Source organism: Schistocerca nitens, chromosome 7, assembly GCF_023898315.1.
Source record: "Schistocerca nitens isolate TAMUIC-IGC-003100 chromosome 7, iqSchNite1.1, whole genome shotgun sequence".
In the NCBI taxonomy this organism is placed as follows: Eukaryota; Metazoa; Arthropoda; class Insecta; order Orthoptera; family Acrididae; genus Schistocerca; species Schistocerca nitens.
In genome coordinates, this window is record NC_064620.1 from 386712896 (window position 1) to 386736486 (window position 23591).

Below are 23591 nucleotides of genomic sequence, written 5' to 3' on the forward strand. Positions count from 1 at the left end.
CACAGCCATCATCCGGCCCCTGCACGTGTACTAATTCATTTAAAACATCTAAAACTTCTCAGCTGAGTAAAAGGACACTACCGTTTAACGTCCCATCAACGACGAGCCCATCAGAGAGGTTGTGTAAACTCTAGTTAGGGAAGGATGAGAACGAAAGTGACCATGTCTTCTTCAGAGGGTCGGATTCGGTGTTTGCATTATCGGGAGAAGGTACCTTGAACAAGAGGGAAATATGAAATTTTCTTTTATTGATGATTATGATGGTTTGAAGTTTGCTTTTTGCGAATACAAGAATATTTTAGGCCAAATTCTTGTTTAAACAGTAAGTTTAATTAGCAGCTTGCGGAGTGAGACGCGTTCACTTGTTCCCCTGTGACGTCACTTCTTTGGATTCATAAACCTAGGGACATCTTTTTCCGTTCTTTAAGCTTTCAGATATTGGCCACTTTCTTTGTTGTCGTGCATTCAGTTGCTTCCTGTAGTTGTAACGTAATATGTGTGTTTTTTTTTCGAACAACGAAATGTCGAGGTCGGTTTTCAAAGTTTTCAAGGAAAGAAGGTCTGGAGCACTTTCCAGAAGGAAAATAGTGAATATAATGAAAACAATATTAGGTTTGTGTATTGCATACGAACTGTTGAAAAGGGGTTAACGGCAGGGAACTCTTTATGTGCCTTTATGAAGCCCTCCTACAAAATTTCATAAGTATAATTCTCTACTGCGTGCTGCTTGCAAATCAGTGGCAGAGGAATCTAATACAGATGCAATGGAATAAGCTGTGAATTTAAATGATGAGTGCAGAGCAAGAATGGATTAAAGACCTTGTTGGTGCAATAAAACCTAAAACTCAGTTTCCTGGATCTAGCCTAGAGTACATTTTCTCTGGAACTATTTATCTTAGTGCAATGAAATGTTAATGGTCAATTGTCATAGTACATAGGGTAACTCGGCGTGAGTTGGACCACTGGGTGAGACGGACCAGTGACATATTTCGTGAACGCGCCGCTAGAGAGCTGCACCGTTCACTTATGAGAAAGTTCTTTGTTGAACGAACGTCGTGCATAAGTGGTGTTGTCATTATCGTCTTAGTTCCGGAGAAAAATCACATTTTCTGTTTTGGTAAGTTGAAAAGTTTTATCATGCAGTTGCGTTCTTTTAGTATTATGCCACAGTTTGCACAGTATTCCTGCAGTTTTATTACTAAAAGCTTGACAAATTTGTTGGCATGTACCTAACCTAAAATGGCCACCGAGCTCTAAAACTGCAGACTGAAATCGGGGTGGTCCATCTCTCCCAGACAATCAGGATAGATGGACCAGTTCTATTTGTGAGTGATGGACCAGGCATTTTAATTAGGGAGAGATGGACAACAATTATATTTATTATAAGTGACCATAGAAATTACATTAATATTTTAAAAATTGATCGAATAACATGTTTTTTCATAGTTGGAATTTTGCTCTTTCAGAAAAATGCCAACTAATTACAGAAGGACTGGATCTTGTGAGTGAGGCAAATGGACCGAAGAAGGATTGATGAAGGCCATACATGCTGTGTGGGATAATATCATGGGTGTCAATGCTACAGCTAAAACTTTTGGTATACCTAAAACTACATTGAAAAGAAGACTGCAGTCAAAAAATTATTCCAAGGGTAGTATGGGACTTCAGCCTTTACTGGGTATAGAGAATGAACGAAAAGTCATCACTCACATTAAGAAACTTCAAGAGCGAGGTGTTGCACCATGTAGAGATTCGGTAAGGAGTATGGCATTTGAATTAGCTGAAAGGCTAAATATACAACATAATTTCAATAAGGAATTAAAAAAGACTGCTTACGACTGGCTTCATTCCTTTCTTAGACGTGATTCCAATATAGTTGTAAGAAGAGCGGAAGGTGTGTCAGTTGCTCGAGCCAAAGGGATGAATAAAGACATTGTGAAAGAGTATTTCAAGCTTCTTGCAACTGTCATGCGCGAAAACGAATGGTTTGGCAAACCAGGCCATGTCTACAATATGGATGAAACTGGGCTGCAGCTGCACAACAAACCTGTCAGTGTTTTAGCAATTAAAGGTTCAAGAAACGTTGCGTCAGTCACATCTGGCGAGAAAGGAGAGACAATCTCTGTTCTGTATTGTGTCAATGGCGAAGGAACATTTTATCCACCCTTTTCCATAATGAAGGGGAAAAACCTAAAGCAGGAATTTATGGACGCAATGCCACCTGGTGCAATTGTAAGAATGTCTGAAAAATCTGCATGTGTAAACAATTCTATTTTCCTGGATTGGCTAAAACACCATTTCATTCCCAGGAAACCAGCTGGAGAAGTACTGTTAATACTTGATGGACACACGTCTCACACAAGCTGTTTGGAATCTTCAGAGTTTGTAGAGGAACAAGGGATTATTTTAATGAGTCTACCTCATATCATATAGCATGACGTCCGGACGCATTCGAACCGCTGCACCCCCAAATAGTCCAGTCTCTTACCCCCGTGCCTCCTCATTCGGTATTTTCCAGTCAAGTCTTCTTTTGCGAAAACAAGGAAAAGTCACGTAGCGAGCACATATACTAAATGATCGAAAGTATGCGGACACTCTTATAGAATGAGGAATTGACGACTAGATGTCTCGAGAAGTGAACCCGCCAGTACAAAAGGAGTCGAGAAATACTCTGTTGAGATAGAGAAGCAGGAACAGCAGAATGGGGCGATCAGGATAGCTCACTGACTTCTAATGTGGACTAGCCATTGGATGTCACTTGAGTAGCAAATCTATCACAGACATTTCAGCCCTTCTAAAGCTGCCCAAGACAACTGATGCTGATCGAGACAACTGCTGGTGAAAGGCTAAGGAACAGGCACAGCTAAACCAATATCAAGCGAACCTCATGTACTGATGGACAGGGACCCCCCGAGCGCTGTGGAGGATGGTTCGAAAATGGCATAAAATCAGCGGAAGCATACATTCGTGAGTTCCAAAGTGCTTCCAGAAGTCCACCAAGCACAATGAGTATGCAGAATGGTGTACAATGGTTGACCAGCTCCTCTTAAGCCACACATTCTCCAGTCGATGTCAAGCAACACATGAGGTGATGTAAAGAACGGCGGCACCGGATACTGGAGGACTAGAAACAAGTGGCAATCCGACATAAGGCTTTGAGTTTGGCAAAGACCTGGGGAATGTTACCTGCCATCCTGTGTAGTGCGAACAATGAAGTACACAAGAGAGGGTGTTATTGCCCTTTAAAAAACACTAAATGTGGGGAGATATGAACACATTTTACAGGTGTTCTGTGTACAGTAGAGGAACAGTTCAGAGATGGCGATTATATTACCACGACAATGCACTCTGTCATAAAGCGTCATTTGTCATGCAATGGTTTGTGGACCGTAACATTCCTGAAATGGACTAACCTGCACCAACTCTCGATCTTATACCCATGGAACACCTTTGGAATGAGTTAGAACATCAATTTCGCTCATGGCCCCAGCGTCCAATATCGCTACTTTCTCTGGTTCCAGCTCTTCCTCCTCAGACATTACGAGATACCTCTTTCAAACTATCTCTAGCGTAATTCAAACCTCATAAACATAAAGAGTGGATACACTCCATACCCCACAATAATGTCCACTAGCAATTGTTTGAAAAGTTTTGATCAGATACTGTGCATTTTAAAACTAGACGTAGTCAATCTTCGATGCGCAAATGCCGTTGTCTGTTTTCTTACGAGTAATATAGGCATAAGTGCAGTGTTGTATTTTTCATGTCATGGATGATTATGGAAATGAATGTATGGGAGAAGATATCTGGGTCTCGGCAGGGAGCCTCATTCCACTCAAATAGAAAGGAAGGGGGGGGGGCTCGTTAGAAAGGTTTCATCTGTTGTCATTCTATGGAATACTGTGGAGAGGTTTGAGATTTAACATGCAACCAGTCCCACGATCACTGAATGAGCTAAAAATATTTCGTTACAGACCTAAGTCATCTTAGGTTGGCGGTACATATCTTATCCGTTCTTATATGTTTTTCATGAAGAGACATTTTTTAAAATCTCACAGACAAACTGCTTTTCGTACCTCGCTCTGAAGAGTGAAACAAATCCGCAAAAACTTCTAATACTTCACTCTTTCCTTCGAAGTGACGTCTCTGAGACGCTGGCAGAACTAATCAACTTAGCTTGTGCTCGTGGCTTTAGAGCATGAATAGATAACTATGGTATAACTGAACTTAGGTAACGAAGACATAGCTTTTTTCAGTAACTGTAAAATTTTACCATAAGTGAGAGGTGTGGGCTCTATCGTAGGTTTGCGAGTGGTGGGTTACGGTGTGGGATATTTTTAAAAGTATTTTCATTGGGAGCAATGCAGTGGGGAAGCCACTGGACATTGCGAGATCCTCTCCTGGGAATGCAGAATCTGTAGTAGCAATAAGTTGAGAGAGGAACAGGAGCGCAAGATCTGTGCCCTTCAGGTGCAGTTACAACGCGCAAACGAGGAACTAGATAGGTTGAGGAGGGCGAAGGGTGCTGGGGAATGGGAACTGGGAGTTTGCAAGAAGGCAGCTAGGAGGAGGAGGTATTCGGACAGCTACACTTTGCGTATATGCAATACATTTGACCAACTGTCAGAGTTGAGTGGAGAGAAGCCTCTTGTAGCTGTAGATGTAGGGAACATTCAGCAGTCCTGAGCAGTTATGAGGCCTAGCTCAGTTGCAAAGTCTAACAGAAAGAAGAAGGTTCTGTTGCTAGGTAGTTCGCTCGGTAGAGGTGTGGGCCAGTAGTTTCTGGAAGTGTTGGGGAATGAGTACCACGTCACCAGCATTGTGTAACCTAGTGCAGGGTTGGTTCAGATGAGTGACAGTATAGGGGAGTTATTTAGGAATTTTGCGAAGGAGGATAAGGTAGTGATGGTGGGCGGAGCTTGGTGGGGACGGGGACTATGATGCAGGTGGTGAACTGGTAGAGATAGGTACTCAAACTGGTGGCACTAATGTGCATTTTGTGCAATTGTTTCAGCGTCATGCTCGGGCTCATCTTAATGCGGCTGTTAGGTGCGTTAACATTGGGCTGGAGAGGGGGCTGATGGCAGAGGGCAGGGGTCAGATTTCAGTGGTACCAATTGGGTCTATCAGTAGATCAGGTTTCACTAGGCATGACCTGCACTTCAATAGGTATGGGGAGGGAAGGCTGGTAAAGCTTACAGGTGACACTGTAGTGGGTGGTGGTGGGATCATTCGTGGAAAAATTCCTATAGTAGTTGGTGTTAGAGCTGCAACTTCTTTAGATTGAAGTCAGCTTATAGATATACCTGCATAAAGGAGGTCCCTCTAACTAAGGGCTCACCTTCAGAGGATGTCGTGTTTCCAAGTAGTGAAGGAATTAGCATATTTCACCAAAATATAAGAGTTATTAGCGATAAAGTTATTCAACTGCTTATAGATACTGATTCTGAAATTATTGGTATGGCAGAGCACCACTTAAATAATTTGACGAGTCATAGGCTTCCTTTACCAGGAAACAGAATGGCTGGCTTTTTTTCAAGGAGTTCCTTGTACTGTGGGGCAGTGGCCATGTACATAAAAAACAGTATTCCATTTGAGTCCATAGATTTATCACAGCACTGCGCTAAGCTGATATTTGAAAGTTGTGCAGGGGTAGTTGCATTTAGTGAAACTGAATTTCTAATTTTTATTGTTTATAGGTCCCCTAACTCTGACTTCAGAACATTTCTGCTCAAGCTAGTGTGTGTTCTTAATTCACTTTGTAGGAAGTGCAAGAAATTATTTATATGTGGTGACTTCAATATAAATTTTGTATATGATGGTGTAAGAAAAAGGATGCTGGTAGATCTCCTAAATTCATTTGATCGGATGCAGACTGTGTTTTTTTCAACTAGGGTGCAGGGGAACAGTAGCACAGCCATAGACATTCTTCATTACTAGAAGGGCATTCTGTTAGGTGAATGACCTTTTAGACCATGATGCACAAATTTTAACACTAAATGGCTTTTGTGCTCAAACAAATGTCACATATAATTGCAAACTATGTAGGAAAGTTAATCCAACAGCAATAGAGAGTTTTTTAAACTTTGTCAAGGATCAAGAGTGGCAGGATGTTTATAGTGCCGATAACATAGATGATAAATATAGTGCTTTCCTTAACACATTTCTCATCCTCTTTGAGAGTGGCTTTGCATTAGAACGTTCTAAACGGAGTACTAGCAGTAACAGGCAGCCCTAGTGGCTGACTAGTGGGATAAGGATATCATGTAGAACAAAGTGGAAATTATAGCAAAATGTTAGAAGTAGTCACAGTCAAGATACAGTAGCCTATTACAAACAGTATTGTAAGGTGCTTAAAAAAAGTTACTAGGAAGTTAAAGTGAATGTGGTATGCAAATAGAATAGCTAATTCACAGGATAAAATTAAAACCATATGGTCAGATGTGAAGGAAATGTCTGGTCAGCAGCACAAGGTCGACGATATAAAATCAGTTTGTAGCAAAAATACTTCTGTTACTGATAAATCAGATATATGTACAGTATTTAACAATCATTTTCTCAGCATTGCTTCCGAATTAAATAAAAATTTAGTTTCTACAGAGAATCATATAACTTCCTTGGCAAATGCCTTTCGAGATTGATGTCTGCAATTCTCCTACAGAAAAGGGGAAGATTGAGTCAATAATTAAATCACTGAAGATTAAGGACTCTCATGGTAATGATGGAGTACCTAGCACAATATTGAAGTTCTGTGCTGAACATGTTAGCCCTGTATTTAGCCATATTTGTAATTTTTCCTTTAGGAATAGTCAGTTTCCTGAACGATTAAAGTACTCAGTAGTAAAGACGCTTTATAAAAATTGAGAAGGAGATAATGTAGACAATTTTAGACTATTTCTCTGCCATCAATGTTTGCCAAACTTATTGAAAAGGCTGTGTATGTAAGGATAATTGATCATTTTATATCACACGGTTTGGTATCAAATGTAGCTCGGCTTTAGAAGATTAGATTAGATTAGATTAGATTAGTTTACGTTCCATAGATCCGTGCTAAGGAGATCCTCGTGGATGTGGAACATGTCAGTTTTTTTTAAAGCTGAAATAACAATACTAATAGTATGAATATATACATCATTTGTTTCTATTAAAAAATTCGTCAATGGAGTAGAAGGTGTTGGCCACTAGTAAGTCTTTCAGGCTCCTTTAAAATTGATCTTTATTTGTAACTAAATTTTTTATGTTTACTGGCAAATTATTGAAGATGAGTGTTCCTGAGTAGTGGACCCCTTTTTGAACTAAAGTAAGTGCTTTTAAGTCCTTGTGCAGATCATTTTTGTTCCTGGTATTGTATGAACTGAGCTTTTTGTTGGAAAAAGAGATATATTATTTAGGACAAATTTCATTAATGAGTAAATATACTGAGAGGCAGTAGTTAGTATACCCAGTTCTTTGAAGAGGTTTCTACAGGACGTCCGTGAATTTACTCCACAAATAATACGTATTACACGCTTTTGGACTCTGAAAACTTTTGTTTGACTTGAAGAGTTACCCCAAAATATTATACCATATGACATTATGGAATGAAAGTAGGCAAAGTATGCAAGCTTTTTCATTTTTATGTCGCCTATGTCTGCTAACACTCGAAATGCAAATACAGATTTGTTAAGGCGTTTCTGCAGTTCTGTGGTGTGCTCTTCCCAACTGAATTTATTATCAAGTTGTAATCCCAGGAATTTAAGACTGTCAACCTCTTCTATCTGCTCTTCTTCGTATTTTATGCATATGCTGGGTGGTAACCTCTTACAGGTTCTAAATTGCATATAGTGAGTCTTTTCGAAGTTTAATGTCAGTGAGTTGGCTTTAAACCATTTATTAATATCCATGAAAATATCATTAGCAGATCTTTCTAAAACTACACTTGACATACTATTTATTGCAATACTTGTGTCATCTGCAAACAAAACGAACTCTGCTTCTGGCAGTGTAACTGATGAGAGATCATTAATGTACACAAGAAAAAGCAATGGCCCTAAGATGGATCCTTGTGGGACACCACATGTAATTTCTTCCCATTCTGATGATGACTGATGACTTAATTCACTAGTCCCTTGCACTGACACCCTTTGTTTCCTGTTAGTGAGGTATGACTTGAACCATTTTGCAGCACTGCCTGTGACACCATAGAATTCTAATTTACTTAAAAGGATGTTGTGGTTCACACAATCAAATGCCTTTGACAAATCACAGAAAATACCTGCTGCTTGTAATTTGTTATTTAATGAATTAAGTACATTTTCATTGTAGTTGTAAATAGCCTTCTCGATATCAGAACCCTTCAGAAAACCAAACTTTGTTCTTGATAATATGTTATTTGTGGTCAGATGGTTGAGCAGCTGCCTGTACATTACTTTTTCTAAAATTTTTGAGAATGCTGGCAAAAGTGAAATCGGTCTGTAGTTTGATGGTATCTCTTTATCCCCTTTCTTGAGTAGAGGCTTAACATCTGCATATTTTAGCCAGTCAGGAAATGTGCCCATTATAATTGACTGGTTACACAAGTAACTTAGAATTGTACTAAACTCACAAGAACATGCCTTAATTAACTTTGTTGATATATCATCGTACCCACTAGAATGCTTTGTTTTTTAAGATTTTATTATGGACGTTATTTCTTTTAGTGAAGTGAGTGATATATTCATGTACTTGAAGCTATTTGTGAAGGCTAGTTTCAGATATTCAAGGGTCCTATTTACTGATCCTGAAAGTCCCATTCTATCAGTAACGGATATAAAGTACTTGTTAAATAGATTTGCCACACTATGCCCATTAGTTACTAATGTGTCATCTACCCTTAGTGCTATTTGCTCCCGTTCCTTTCTGGTTCTACCAGTCTACTCTTTCACTATATCCCATATTGTTTTTATTTTGTTCCCTGACATTGCTATCTTCTTCTCGTAGTGCATTTGTTTAGACATCTGAATTACTTTTTTTTAATGTTTTACAGTACTCCTTGTGTTTAGCTAAATCATCAGCATTGGAGCTATTCTTGGTCGACAGATACATTTTCCTTTTTGTCTTACAGGAAATCTTTATTCCTTGTGTAATCCATGGTTTTATTATAGACTTCTGTTTAATTTGAGTAACTTTTAGAGGAAAACAGTTTTCAAACATGGTACTGACATTGTTCATGAATGTGTTATATTTTTCATTCATGTTATGAGCACTATAAACATCTTTCCAGTTCATATCTTTGAACAGTTTTCTAAAACACTTAATTTTTGGTTGATTGACTACTCTCCTGTACTCAGATTTAGCAGTCTTGATAACCTGCTTAGAATTTACATCTAAAACAAGGAGCTGCATGTCATGATCTGATAGTCCATTTATAACAGGTTTTATGATATGATTTTGTTCCTTTGATTTGTCTATAAAAATGTTAGCAATGGCTGTCCTTGAGGATTTAGTGATCCTAGTTGGAAAGTTTACAGTGTGAGCTAGATTGAAAGACAACATTACTAACTGCAGTGAATGTTTACTGGAAGATTGCATTAGAAAATATGTATTAAAGTCACCAGCAATCCAAATTTCTTTGTTTCTTCCTGTTAAATAACCCAAAAGAGCTTCTAGATGATCTAAGAATAGATTATAATTTCCTGCAGGTGCTCGGTAAATAGTTATTATTATATAGGATCTGTTATGGAACTCTACTTCTGTTGCACATGCTTCTAGATGCTGCTCTAAACAGAATTTATTAATGTCAATGTTCTTGAATTTATGGCAGTTTTTGATAAATGTGGCAACTCCTCCTCCATCCATATCTACTCTGCAGAAGTAGAAAGCTAGCTTAAATCCTGAAATGTCTAACATATCTATATCAGTGGTCACTTGATGTTCAGAGAGGCAGATTATCTCAATTTGGTTAGATGAATTCATTTCATCGATACAAATGAGTAGTTCATCAACTTTATTTCTAAGTCCCAGAATTTTCTGGTGTAATAAAGATAACTGATACTGCATACTAATGGGATTGTAACTGCTTTGGCGAAGATGAACTGGCAGTTTCTGATTACTTTCTGTTAAACACTGTTTAAATGGAGGCTGTATGATAAAATCTGACTCCTGTTCATCTGTTTTCTCAAACTGAGTGTGTCTGCCAATCTCTCTTAAAACTCGTTTTCTTTCCCCCTTCCCTATCCTAAAAAAGGCATCCCTCTGACACCTGTGACCACTGGTATTTTACCACTTGTGCCAGTGTCCCCCCTTAAGTTTTCTGCAATCAACCCAGACAGTTTTCCCTTCCCTTTCCTATTGAGGTGAAGGCCATGCCTAGTGTAGTCCCACCTATCGATAGCATCCAAAGGAATCAAACCAATATGGGACCCTATATCCGTCCTAAGCAGCCACTCCAAGTTCACCCTCCCTACGGAAGAGTTCAAATGAGGCCGATCATGGCGTCTCAACACAGACACAAATCCCACACTCGTATGCTTCGTTGCTGTCGCTATCTTCACTAGGTCACTCTCTATGGAATATTCAGAGTCTCTGCCAATGCTATTTCCCGAACCACCCACTATAACCACGGCATCCTCCTTTGTGAAATCCTTGCATAAAGCACTTACATCCTCTGTTACCTGACCCAGATCTGCACTAGGCTTGAAAAAGTTTGTGACCTGGTACTCTGGACCTAGATTTCCCTGCAGTAGTTGGCCAACACCTCTACCATGGGAACTACCTAACAACAGAACTTTCTTTCTCTTTACAAATTTCCCTACCTTTTTCAAGTCCTTGAAAGCTTGTTGTGCTCTTTCTACAGCTTCAGCTACATGAGGCTCATCCGATTCTGACTGAGGCAACAGGTCAAAAGTCGTGTAACAAGTGAAAATGCATTATTCTCTTTTCTCTGTGAGGTACTGCGTGGTTTAAACAAAAGGTTCCGAACGCTAGGCCTATTTTTTGATTTAACTGAGGCGTTTGATTGTGTTGACCACAAAATATTGCTCCAGAAGTTGGACCATTACGGAATACGGGGAGTAGCTCACAACTGGTTCACCTCTTACTTTAGCAACAGACACCAAAAGGTCATTATTCACAATGTTGAGAATAGCTGTGATGTGGGGTCTGAGTGGGGTACAGTCAAGTTGGGGGTGCCCCTGGGATCAGTGTTAGGGTCTCTCCTGTTCCTTATTTATATAAGTGATATGCCCTCCAGTATTACGGGTAGCTCTAAAATATTCTGTTTGCTGGTGACACCAGCTTGGTAAAGGATGTTGTGTGCAACACTGGCGCGGTTTCAAAGAGTGCAGTTCATGACTTAAGTTCATGGCTTGTAGAAAATAAAGTTACGCTACATCACATTAAGAACCAATGTTTACAGTTTCTGTCACAAAATTCAACAAAACCTGACGCTTAAATTTTACAGAATGGGCATATGATTAGTGAAACGGAACAGTTTAAATTTCTAGTTGTTCAGATAGGTAGTAGACTGTCTTGGAAAGCCCACGTTCAGGATCTTGTTCAAAGACTTAACGCTGCCATTTTTACTATTCGAACGGTATCTGAAGTGAGTGATCGTTCGACACAAAAATTAGTGCACTTTGCTTATTTTCATTAGCTTATGTCGTATGGTATTATATTTTTGGGTAACTCTTCCAATTATAAAAGGATATTTTTGGCTCAGAAACGGGAGGTTCGGGCAATAAGTGTTATAAGTTCACGAACCTCTTGTCGACCCTTGTTCACGAGTCTGGGTATTTTGACATTGGCCTGCCAGTTTATGTATTCCTTACTCTCATTTCTTGTTAATAATATTAGCTTATTCTCACAAATAAGCAGCTTTCACTCAGTTAATACTCGGCAGAAATCAAACCTGCATTTAGAACGGACTTCCTTATGTCTTGTGCAGAAAGGTGTGTAGTATACTGCTGCATCCATTTTCAATAAGCTACCACGCGAATTCAAAAATTTTAGCAGTAATTCACGCGCTTTGAAATCGAAACTGAAGAGTTTCCTCGTGGGTAGCTCCTATTTTTTCGAGGTGTTCCTTGAAAAATTAAGCTGATTCATGTTGTATTGTTGATTGCGTTTACTTAAACTTATGGACTGACTTTTTTTGGGTCCATAAACTTTTATTTTTATCTCTTATTACTTTTATGTTGTAATTTCATCTACTGACACGTTCCATGACCTTGGAGATTTACTCCTTACGGAACTTGACGTGTAAAAAAAATTTATAATAATAATAATAAAGGTATCAATAGGTTCAGAAACACATTTTCACTAGACCTTCTGCAGGCGCAGCTTCCAAAACTTTCCAAGTACCCTTTGTACTTTCTTAGGCCAAGAGGTGGCAAAAAATAAATCCTTGCTATCTGAGAAGCTTGTTATCAAAAACTAACAGTCAAACTTACAAGCGAATAAATTCCTTAATGTAGTATTTTATACAGCAATGGCGTGAGTTATGGTGAAAGTGACCTGAGAGTCATACCCTGAAATACGATTTTTAGTACGTACATACGAGAGGCTTATTTAGAACAATTCTGAACAGAACTTATCACGAAACTCTCAAACTGTTATATTCTTGTACGGAACGACAGATAGCTCCATGTACTAAACTAAGGGAGCTATACTTGTATGGCACATGAAGAGGGTATGAAAGATACGTACTAATTGTATGAAAAGGTTTCTGCTAGTCAAAGAAAGTCAGTACGTCCTAGCAGAGAAATGCTTCTGCATAAATGCCTATGTAAGCTGGTTCATATGGCTGTGTGCCTTACACACTTTTTCATAAGCAGGCTTAGAGACATAACGCGAGAAGCACTACTTCTGTATGCCACATACGTTCCTGTGACTTACATCTTATAGATAAATACTTTATTTTTGTTCCGTAGGACACTGATTATTTTTCGCTTCATTGTGATTTACCTTTTCACTCTTCGTCCATGTACATTCAGTGTTTCCAGTGAAACGGACACTCTTTTCTTTGGCCAATTGTATACCGATTTCAGAATTTTCGCTCATTCTCTCCTGTTTCATTTCCTATTCTTCCTGAATTTCCCGCAGAAATTCTTATATACTTATAACATTTTCCAAAGTACTGTACATTCTTTCTTAGTCGCTTATCCAACGGGAAATGTTGCAGGCAACATCAAAATAGGTTACACTAGATGAAACTGGATCTACACAACATAAAACTGAAAATGCATTCAGTGGCAGTGAAGTGCACTATACCAAAAATCGAAGACTTATGTGTAGAAGAACATTACGAATTAAGTAGGAAACAAACAATCAACCTCTGGCAATGCTTTGAAATAAAGTGAAACGCATAGTCTAAATAAGATGTTTATTACGGTCGCAAAAGAGGGTATATAACCTATATTACAGAAAATATTGTCGATGATGACAGCTTACTATCTTTTATACACGCACCGGTTGTTGTCAACTGCCTTCTTCATAATAGATAAAATACAGGAATAAGAAGTTAGTTTACCCAAATAACCATTGCTTCACATCATAAAGTAGTTGAAAGTCTTCCCTCACTAGCAAATCCTGTTCAAGTATATACTCATTCGTAATATTTATGAACCTATAAAAAGAAATGAGGTTTTGGATTTCTGTAACGTAACATTAGAAAAGTCGTTATGCAGAATTAAATTATTCTCTCGTTTGGCCCAGAATTTCACTACTTCTACTTGTTAAGCGGAAAATATTGCTTTCAATTGTTAACTACTATCTTATAGTCGAATAACCGAATCATTAGGTACACTACAGTAAGTTCCAAACACAAAACGTCCGACGATGTTTTAATAGAGTTAATTTTGGCACTTTTATAAGTCAGCGTGGCTTTTAAAACTTACTGTAATTCATGTTATTTTAAATTTATTGGCTTTCTGTATGCTCCCATACAGTTATCTCATCACCGGAATGTCATTTATGACGATACGAAAGTAAAGACAACACAACATCCAGTCCCCGAGCGGAAAAAAAATCTCCTGCAGGGAATCGAGCCTGGGCCCCTCCCGTTAGCAAGCCGCTACGCTGACTGCGCGACTACCGTGGCAGACTATTCTAAATCTACATTTCATTGCTGCAATAACATATTCTTCTGGAACATATTTTTTCTGTTAACCAATCAACAACGACAGCCAATAAATGATGCATTTATTTTCAGATCAGAAGAAATGGATCGACGAGCCTCTCTGGACGACAGCTACAACGACCAAGCTCTCCCTATCCCCATACAGCTCTTTCTATGGCGGCAACTCGGGTAAGTTCCTTTTGTACTTTTCTTTCACTCATAACATCTCTTGAAACTCATTATCTCTGTCAATGTAATGTTATCTATAGCTTGTACAGAAATCAGGCCGCAATTACAATAGTTGGAGGCCACGAATGGGAGAGAATGACTCAGGTTGCAGCAATGCCCTTGATGAGCCTATTCCCCATATTATTCAATCTGCACATTTTCCCTTTTTTCGTCATCAGTCATACGACTGATTTTGATGTGACCTGTCACAGCTTCCCCTTAAACCCAGTATTGATAGGTGTCCGGTGATCCTCTCCCTTCTTCTTGTCAATGTTTTCCACACATTCCTCACCTCACCGATTGTTCGGAGAACCGTCCCATTTCTTACATTACCAGTCGTCTAACTTTCAACGTTCTTCCGTACAGCTACAACTCAAAGGCATCGATTCATTATTTTCTAATTTTTCCACGGCCCACCATTCACTTCCATACAAGGCTGTGCTCAAAACGTACATTCTCTGAAATTTCTTTCTCAAATTAATGACTGTGTTTGATACTAGCAGACTCATTTTGGCCAGACATGCCCTCTTTTCACGTGCTAGTCTGTCAGTGTTATTTTGCTTCCAAAGTGGAGGAATTCCTTCACTTCGTCTACTTCGCGCTCCCCAATTTTGATGTTGAGTTCACTGCTAATAGATTTATGGTGCGTCTCGTTACTTTCGTCTTCCTTCGGTTTACTTTCAGTCACAATGTGAGCCGTTTAGACCTTTCTACTTAACTAGTCCTGCAATTCTTTGTCATTTAATCTGAGGACAGTAATGTCACAGGCGAATCTTATCCTTGAATTCTTCATCCTGAATTTTAATCCCAGTCTTGAAACTTGCTTCTGTTTCCGTCATTGCTTCTTCGATGTATTGAATGAACAGTAGGGGCGAAAGAGTACGTCGCTGTTTTGCAAACTTTTTAACCCGAGTGCTTCGTTCTTGGTCTCCCATTCTTATTGTTCCCTCTTGCTCCATGTACATATTGTGTATTACCTGTCTTTCCCTGCAGCTTAATCCAGTTTTTCTCAGAGTTTCGAACATCTTGTACCATTGCACTTTGTCGAAAGCTTTTTTCAGGTCATCAAATACTGTGAACATATATTGATTTTTCTTTTGTTGCTTCCGTTATGAAGGACTACGTTTGAAGTGCTTCTATGGTACCCTTACATTTCCCAAAGCCAAGCTGATTGTCATCTGACAGGTATGTTAGCGAGGAAAAATTGAAAATGGATTTAAGTTCATGGATAAGAAATAAATACTGTAAAGTTTGCCGATGACATTGAAACTATGTCAGAGACGGCTAAATCAGTTGAAGAAATGGATAACGCAGTGAAAACATGTTGTAAGACGAACGTCAACAAAAGTAAAACAAAGGTAATGGGATAATGTCCCATATTGCTATTTAAGCAGCACAATAACTGACAATAGCTGAAGTAGACAGGATATAAAATTCGTGGAGGTATTTTCCGTCTATGCAACTAAATCAAAAGCAATTTTGTATATCTCCATACGCGTTTCGCTTCTTTTATTTGTGAGGCTTCTTCAGTGGCCTGTAAAACACGTTTCTTTTTATGCATACAATAAATGTCCGATGATTTTACCGCATGGAATTTGTGCTACAAAAGTTGATACTAATCTGATAAAAAAAAGAAAGACATGAAAAAATGTAACATATTGTAACTACTCCATAATACATTTATAATGTGTATAAACAGAGACATGTATTACATGCTACTGGAAGATGTTTCACAAGTAAAAGAAGCGAAATATGTATGGAAATATGCCTTTCAATTAGTTGCATAGACGGAATATACCTCCATGAATTTTGAACCAACTGAAGAACGACGGAAAACATAAAAAATGAGGATATAAAACGTATACTAGTAACAACAAGAAAAACACTTCTGAAAAAGAGATCTTTGCTAACATTTAACGTAAACTGAAGCGTTGTTGAAGTGTAGCCTAATACGGAAGTGAAATGTGAGGATAAGTAGTACTGAGAGGATGTGAATAGTAGATTCTGAAGTGTGATGCTACAGCAGAATGCTGAAGATTAGACGGGCGCATCTGGTAATTAATGAAGAGTACTGAATCGGAGTCACCAGAAGGATGTCAAAATAAACATCAAACATAATGTTCACCTGATGTATACCAAACGATTCCGTCTGATAACAGGATTACGACACCTAAATTACATTTTGTCTACTCAAAGCATTTTGTCTACTCAAAGTATTTCGAAAACTATCAATGTGTCTTTAAGTAATACTAATTATAATATCCTCTTTCAAGTAAACCTGATCATCGGAATAAAAGTATTTCGATCTCTGGCTTAGACTGAAAAGTACCAAGTCCTTTAAAAGGCTTTTTTTTAAAAAAATCCCATATTAAGACGGGCAGTGTTCTTATATTATGAGGCTTTGAAGGATTGGTTGTTAACAGCTGTAGGGGAAAGTTGGCTAAAATGACATACCAAGAGAGACTAAGTTTACGGTGGTGTACATTTTGGAGTTGTAAGCTTCCTGTTCTCTTGGCTAACACAAATGTCAGTTTTCTTACATCATTTAACGTAAATTCAACTAGCCTGGATTCAAGGTCTTTAATGTGCGGTATTAACTCAGTTTCCAGCTCTATTGAAGGCGCTTGCTGGAACCGACCTAAACTTTTATCAGCTCCTACAATATGCTTATTCTTGTCTCACTCTCTCCTCCTTGTAGGAGCTTGAGGAAGACCGAACATTTCTGAGGCACGCTGCCAGCCCATTTGCTCGTTATAAACAGCGTCAAGAACCTTCTGCACCCACCCCCGTCACCGAGCTCGCTAACGCAAATTTGTGCGGTGGCGCTCGACCTAGGGTAAGCCCGTTCGAATCCTGCTGCTGGAAAAAATTTTCACTGCCAGTATTTGGACGGCAAGGGACGGGGAGGTGACGACGTAAAGTTACTGATCACCAATCTTTGCGCCAATGTCCTGGTTTAAATACGAAACCTCTCCGCAATGTCTTATGAAGTGAGGACATGTGAAACTGCTCATGGTGATACGTCCGTGTGATGGGGATGTTGCTTAGCGGCCCCTTTCGAGCTAATAGCGAGGAGTAGGCTGTGCCGATACCAGGTACCGGGTTTCACCTTCTCCCTTCTCTCATCGCCATCATCAGACAACACAAGCATTTCACTACACTAGACACACACATACACACACACGAGCGCGCGCGCACACACACACACACACACGCACACACACACACACACACACACACACACACACACACACACACACACACAGAAACTACATCTACATACATACTCCGCAATCCACCATACGGTGCGTGGCGGAGGGTACCTCGTACCACGACTAGCATCTTCTCTCCCTGTTCCACCCCCAAACAGAACGAGGGAAAAATGACTGCCTATATGCCTCTGTACGAGCCCTAATCTCTCTTATCTTATCTTTGTGGTCTTTCCGCGAAATATAAGTTGGCGGCAGTAAATTGTACTGCAGTTAGCCTCAAATGCTGGTTCTCTAAATTTCCTCAGTAGCGATTCACAAAAAGAACGCCTCCTTTCCTCCAGAGACTCCTACCCGAGTTCCTGAAGCATTTCCGTAACACTCGCGTGATGATCAAACCTACCAGTAACAAATCTAGCAGCCCGCCTCTGAATTGCTTCTATGCCCTCCCTCAATCCGACCTGATAGGGATCCCAAGCGCTCGAGCAGTATTCAAGAATAGGTCGCATTAGTGTTTTATAAGTGGTCTCCTTTACAGATGAACCACATCTTCCCAAAATTCTACCAATGAATCGAAGATGACTATCCGCCTTCCCCATAACATTACATGCTTGTCCATCATATCGCTCTGCAATGTTACGCCCAAATATTTAATCGACGTGACTGTGTGAAGCGCTACACTACTAATGGAGTATTCAAACATTACGGGATTCTTTTTCCTATTCATCTGCATTAATTTACATTTATCTATATTTAGAGTTAACTGCCATTCTTTACACCAACCACAAATCCTGCCCAAGTCATCTTGTATCCTCCTACAATCACTCAACGACGACACCTTCCCGTACATCACAGCATCATCAGCAAACAGCCGCATACTGCTATCCACCCTATCCAAAAGATCATTTATGTAGATAGAAAACAACAGCGGACCTACCACACTTCCCTGGGGCACTCCAGATGATACCCTCACCTCCGATGAACACTCACCATCGAGGACAACGTACATAGGACTAGTACATACATGTAGTACTACAAATATTGTAATGAAGCATGTTGTTTATAAATAAAAAAATAGCCGTCTGCGGGCTGTCTGAATCCCATGACTGGCAATTACTAACTTCTTATAGTTTCGTACCATTATTACTGAAATAATGAGAATCATGAACTACATGTTATATTTTTCATAAACAGAACCGCATAGGAAGACCGAACCATCAGCGTGGTTGTTGGTAAAATGATCCCCATTTATGGCATGTCATTTTACCCACAGTTACAGCATTCCGTGTACAGGGACATAGCTCATAAACACGTGGACCAATGTACCCAGAGAAATGCTTAAAATGGTTGCAAAAGAAGTTACTCATTCTGTGTAAACAATATTATAAATCTAATATTTCAAGTGTAGTATACCACAGAGCACCTTCTATACCCGATATATACCAAATCTTCACACAACACGTACGCGTCTAAGGAAGAAGCCTCGCCATTTCTGGTGTAACAGTGTAGCCAAAACGAGAATATATTCCTGTGCCGTAAAATGCTGCCTCTTGTGGCAATAACAAGTAATGGGAGGTATCTCATTTTATCAGACTATGTCACTTTTGGAACACTTTCTCCAGCCCCACTGGCATGAGGTGGTTCTGACTTCCCTAAACATTAGTAAAACTAGTATTCATTTCTAAAAGACAAACCAAATATTAAAAATTAACCATATGAAGAAAGCTGATAAAGTAAAAATAAGTAAAAAGATCATGGAAAGGGATGGATGATTTAAAATAGGTTTATATAGTGGCCATACGCGCCAGTTATGTTACATCAGAGCTGGTTTTTATTACGTATAATATAGTTTTTGAAGAATAAACCAGTCGATTTGAAACAGATCGACTGTTCACAATCTATCTCGGATTTATGGAAAGCGCGGCAGGTTGAATAGAATTTTAACACAACAGGTACGGCTACTATATTATGAAACCACAAAATGAGGACACACTCAACTGGACTGATCAATACGCTTTTAGGACGGTAGTAGTCCGGATCTCGATAACATTGCTGCTGTCCTATCAGATAAGCATAGCTCGTATAGCGATGCTAGATTTTTTGTAAACATAAATGTACGATACTGTACCTCATACCTATAACATAGCCCATGTAATCGGTACTAAGCTGAGATTTTTTTTTTTTTTTTGCTTTAAATAAGAAAGTACGATTATCGTGAAACAGTGTAATGGTTAATATTAAGCTCAGAAAAATGTAATTTTGCGCAGACGCAGGTCAGATATTTAGGGTATGTAATTAGTGAACAAGGGGCGGAACAAAAACCGGTAGCAGTTACTTCTGTAAAATATCTGGGAGTATGCATGAGGAACGATTTGAAGTGGGATGTTCTTATCGAGATCCTGACTAATCTCCTTATGACTGCTGAATGAAACATTATTAATTCAGTTTTTGGTTGTCATATGGCCATATTACATACGAAACAAACAAAATAAAAAATATTACATACATCACACACCTACATCACTCTAGAGCCCATATCCCACGATTATTTTTCACTGTACTGAATCTCGATTAAAAGTTCCTTTGGTTGACAAAATTAAATTTTACCACTGCAATCGCTTTTACGGATTTAACTGCCAGCCTGTTTCTTTCCTTTGGCCACTGCCGTGTATTAAGGAGAACAACCTCTCAACACAAGCGTTATCGGTTAACATTGCAAAGAATAACTGCACAATTTTAGTCACTTCACTAAACTGTTCTTCACTACCACACGACTCAATATACTTGCAGCATTTCTTCTGACTTGGTTCAGACATTCCATTAAACTATACAAACTTTATTGAATTTTAAAATGATCAAAACACTTTTCATCATAAATTTCGATTCTTTTTTCCAAAAAAAGATTGATAGATTCTTTCACATAAGTTCATGATCATGTAATTTAGTAAATGACGTAAACTGTACATAAACTCGTAACGACATGAAATGAAAGTAAAAATCGATAGATCTTAATTTGCAGAACTAAAAATTGCGGACATTAGCATAAATCGTAAAATATAAGCGTCCGCTACATAAAAAATTATCGAAAATGTGGATATCTCCACATAAATGCGGACGTAGGGTAACCCCAACAGCAGGTTTTCAGCTATTACTGGATTTCACCCTTTCTCTTGTTTCCATATCCGCCCAAAACCAACAAATATAACACTCATCTCCGCTAAAGCTCATAACAATCACCCAGTTCGTGTTACTTCACATTACGTTAAGGAAAAAAAAATACCAGTTTGCTTTTGTTCTACAATGTTGGTAGAACAATATTATAATAAATGAAAAGCACCAGTTTGCTTTTGTTCTACAAGAACCGACGGAAGATTCTGTTAACATGAAAAAAAAGGTAATGACTGATCAGGTGTTGTATCTGATATGAGAGTGCCCACGTACTAAGGCCTTCTGGTAGAAGTGGCAAATACAATTAGAGAAGGCCAGCACTTATGTCTGGGCTCGTGGCCACGTTTCGGAGAAACAGGCGAGATAGATATGCAACTGACAGCATCCGTCGTCAGCTGCCAGGCTAGGAGCTGAGGAGCTGCCCGCAGCGAAAATGTGGGTAAGAATAGCAGCTGGAAGGCGTGTCTTGTTCTAACAGATCTCAAAAACTGCAACCGGGCCAGAAGGCTCAGCAGTTTGCACTCTGAACTCGCTTTCTGGAGGGCGACGGTTCAAATCCGCGCCCGACATCCAGATTTATGTCTTCTGTGATTTCCCTAATTCGCTTAATGAAAATGCAAGTGTGTTATCTTTGAAAGGGCATGGACGATTTTCTTCATCCTCTTTTCGTAATCCGAGTTGCCGCCCCGTCACCACTGACGTTGTTGTCGACGCGACATTAAACACTAATCTTCCTTCCTTCCTTCTTCGTCCTTCAAGATCTCCTCAGAATACTACTACGTTGGGCGGATGAGAGTTTAACAGCAGAAGACGCCGCCTCTTCGACGATCAGTTCCTGACACATGTATAAATTTTGGAAAGGGAGTCACACAAGAAAGACAGAGTTTCATTTTCGTCTACGAGTACGCATTCGCCGAGAGCGAAAATAACAGTCCACCTGCTGCTTTTAATGTGCAAGGGGCGTTCAGTAACTAATGCAACACTTTTTTATACTGAGAGCGAGTTGGTGTTATTCAAGATTCCTGTCCACCATTACTTTCCGCACTCTTTTGGCTACAGAGCCCTATTTCTCAACATAATCTCCGTTCTATGCGACGGCCTTACGCCACCTTAATGGGGGGATCTGTATGCCCGCCTGGTACCACTCTGCTGGTCAACGTCAGAGCTGACGTCTTGCTGCATCAGTAACCTCGCCATCATCCACGTCCTGCTTCCCGCGGTGTGTGAGATCCGGGCTTTAGCGTGGCTGAGGAAAAACGGGTGTGCAGACTGGTGTGACCTTGCGTTGTCATGGAGAAGATGTTCGTTGCTTTTTTGTGCCGTCGAACATTCTGAAGTTGTTTCTTCAATTTCTTGAGGGTAGCACTATACACTTCAGAGTTGATCGTTCCACCACGGGGGGAGGACGTCAAACAGAATAACTTCTTCAGAGTCCCAGAAGACCGTCGTCATGACCTTACTGTCTGAGAGTGTGGCTTTGAACTTTTCCTTGAGAAGAGACATCGTGTGGTGTCACTTCATGAATTGCCGTTTTGTTTACAATTCGAAGTGATTAACCCATCTTTCATCGCATGTGACGATGTTCGACGAAGAATTGACACGAGCAGGCTCGTAACGCATAAGCAATTCCGCACAGGTGGTCCTTCGTTGCTCTTTAAGGTCTTCTGTTAGGTGGCTAGGAACGCAGCGGACACACACCATTGAGTACCCCAGCTGGTGGACGAATATGTCAGTACTACCAACAGAAACGTCCAGTTGTCCAGCGAGGTGTTTGATTGTCAACCATCGATCATTTTGAATGAGAATGTCCGAAAGTTCCACCATTGGAGCAATGTCACAGCTATGTGCGGCCGGCCAGCACGCGGAAAATAGGACAGGTTTGCGTGGCCTTGTTGCTGATGACAGACAGCTCACCCAACGAATCACCGTGCATATGTTCACTTCCAGTTCTCCGTAGACATTCTGCAAATACCTATGGATATCTGTGATGCTGGGTTTTCACGAAGAGTAACTCAGTGACAACTCTCTGCTTAGAACGTACCTCCGTTAGAGACGCCATTTTGAAGTCTAGGTCTATAGCGCCGCCAGCAATCAGAACCTCATGAGGCGGGAATATTCCACGATGTCCCACAACAAATTCCGCATTTTTTTAATCTAAATTGGCCGACAGGAAAAAGTGTTGCGTTACTCACTGAACGCCCTTCGTAATTCATTTCACGCACGTAAATAGCCGAGACACAAATCTGAAGGTGATATATGGACTTCATCAAGTGAATATTTTTTTAACACGTGAATTTTGCCTCCATAAATAATTACATTTCAGTCGGCAGATCATGGTGCATATGTGAGCGTTGTACATGGTGTGCCAAAAGGCAGTTTACAACTTATAGTCTTGTAACTCGATTTGTAATTAAGTTAGAGGTAAAAAGTTAAATATGTCCAATACAGCAACTCTGGTTCTTTAACCAACATCATGAAAAGTTCATTCATCTACATCTACATACATACTCCGCAATCCACCATACGGTGCGTGGCGGAGGGTACCTCGTACTACAACTAGCATCTTCTCTCCCTGTTCCACTCCCAAACAGAATGAGGGAAAAATGACTGCCTATATGCCTCTCTCTTATCTTATCTTTGCGGTCTTTCCGCGAAATTTAAGTTGGCGGCAGTTAAATTGTACTGCAGTCAGCCTCAAATGCTGGTTCTCTAAATTTCCTCAGTAGCGATTCACGAAAAGAACGCCTCCTTTCCTCCAGAGACTCCCACCCGAGTTCCTGAAGCATTTCCGTAACACTCGCGTGATGATCAAACCTACCAGTAACAAATCTAGCAGCCCGACCCTGAATTGCTTCTATGTCCTCCCTCAATCCGACCTGATGGCGATCCAAAACGCTCGAGCAGTACTCAAG

At 39.8% G+C, this 23591-nt stretch overlaps 2 protein-coding genes across 2 annotated transcripts in view; both read left to right on the forward strand.

The window, feature by feature from the left end:
- LOC126194994 (protein unc-80 homolog) overlaps positions 1-23591 on the forward strand; it is a 1036886-nt gene that overhangs the window by 117901 nt on the left and 895394 nt on the right. The window contains exon 2 of the mRNA XM_049933411.1: positions 14168-14263. Within this exon, the coding sequence (XP_049789368.1) occupies positions 14178-14263 (86 nt within the window). The 5' untranslated portion in view covers positions 14168-14177. The remainder of the gene's footprint in view (positions 1-14167; positions 14264-23591) is intronic.
- Positions 1567-2433, forward strand: LOC126195653 (uncharacterized). The gene has a single exon (XM_049934278.1). It carries the CDS (start codon positions 1567-1569, stop codon positions 2431-2433), a length of 867 nt encoding a protein of 288 aa, XP_049790235.1.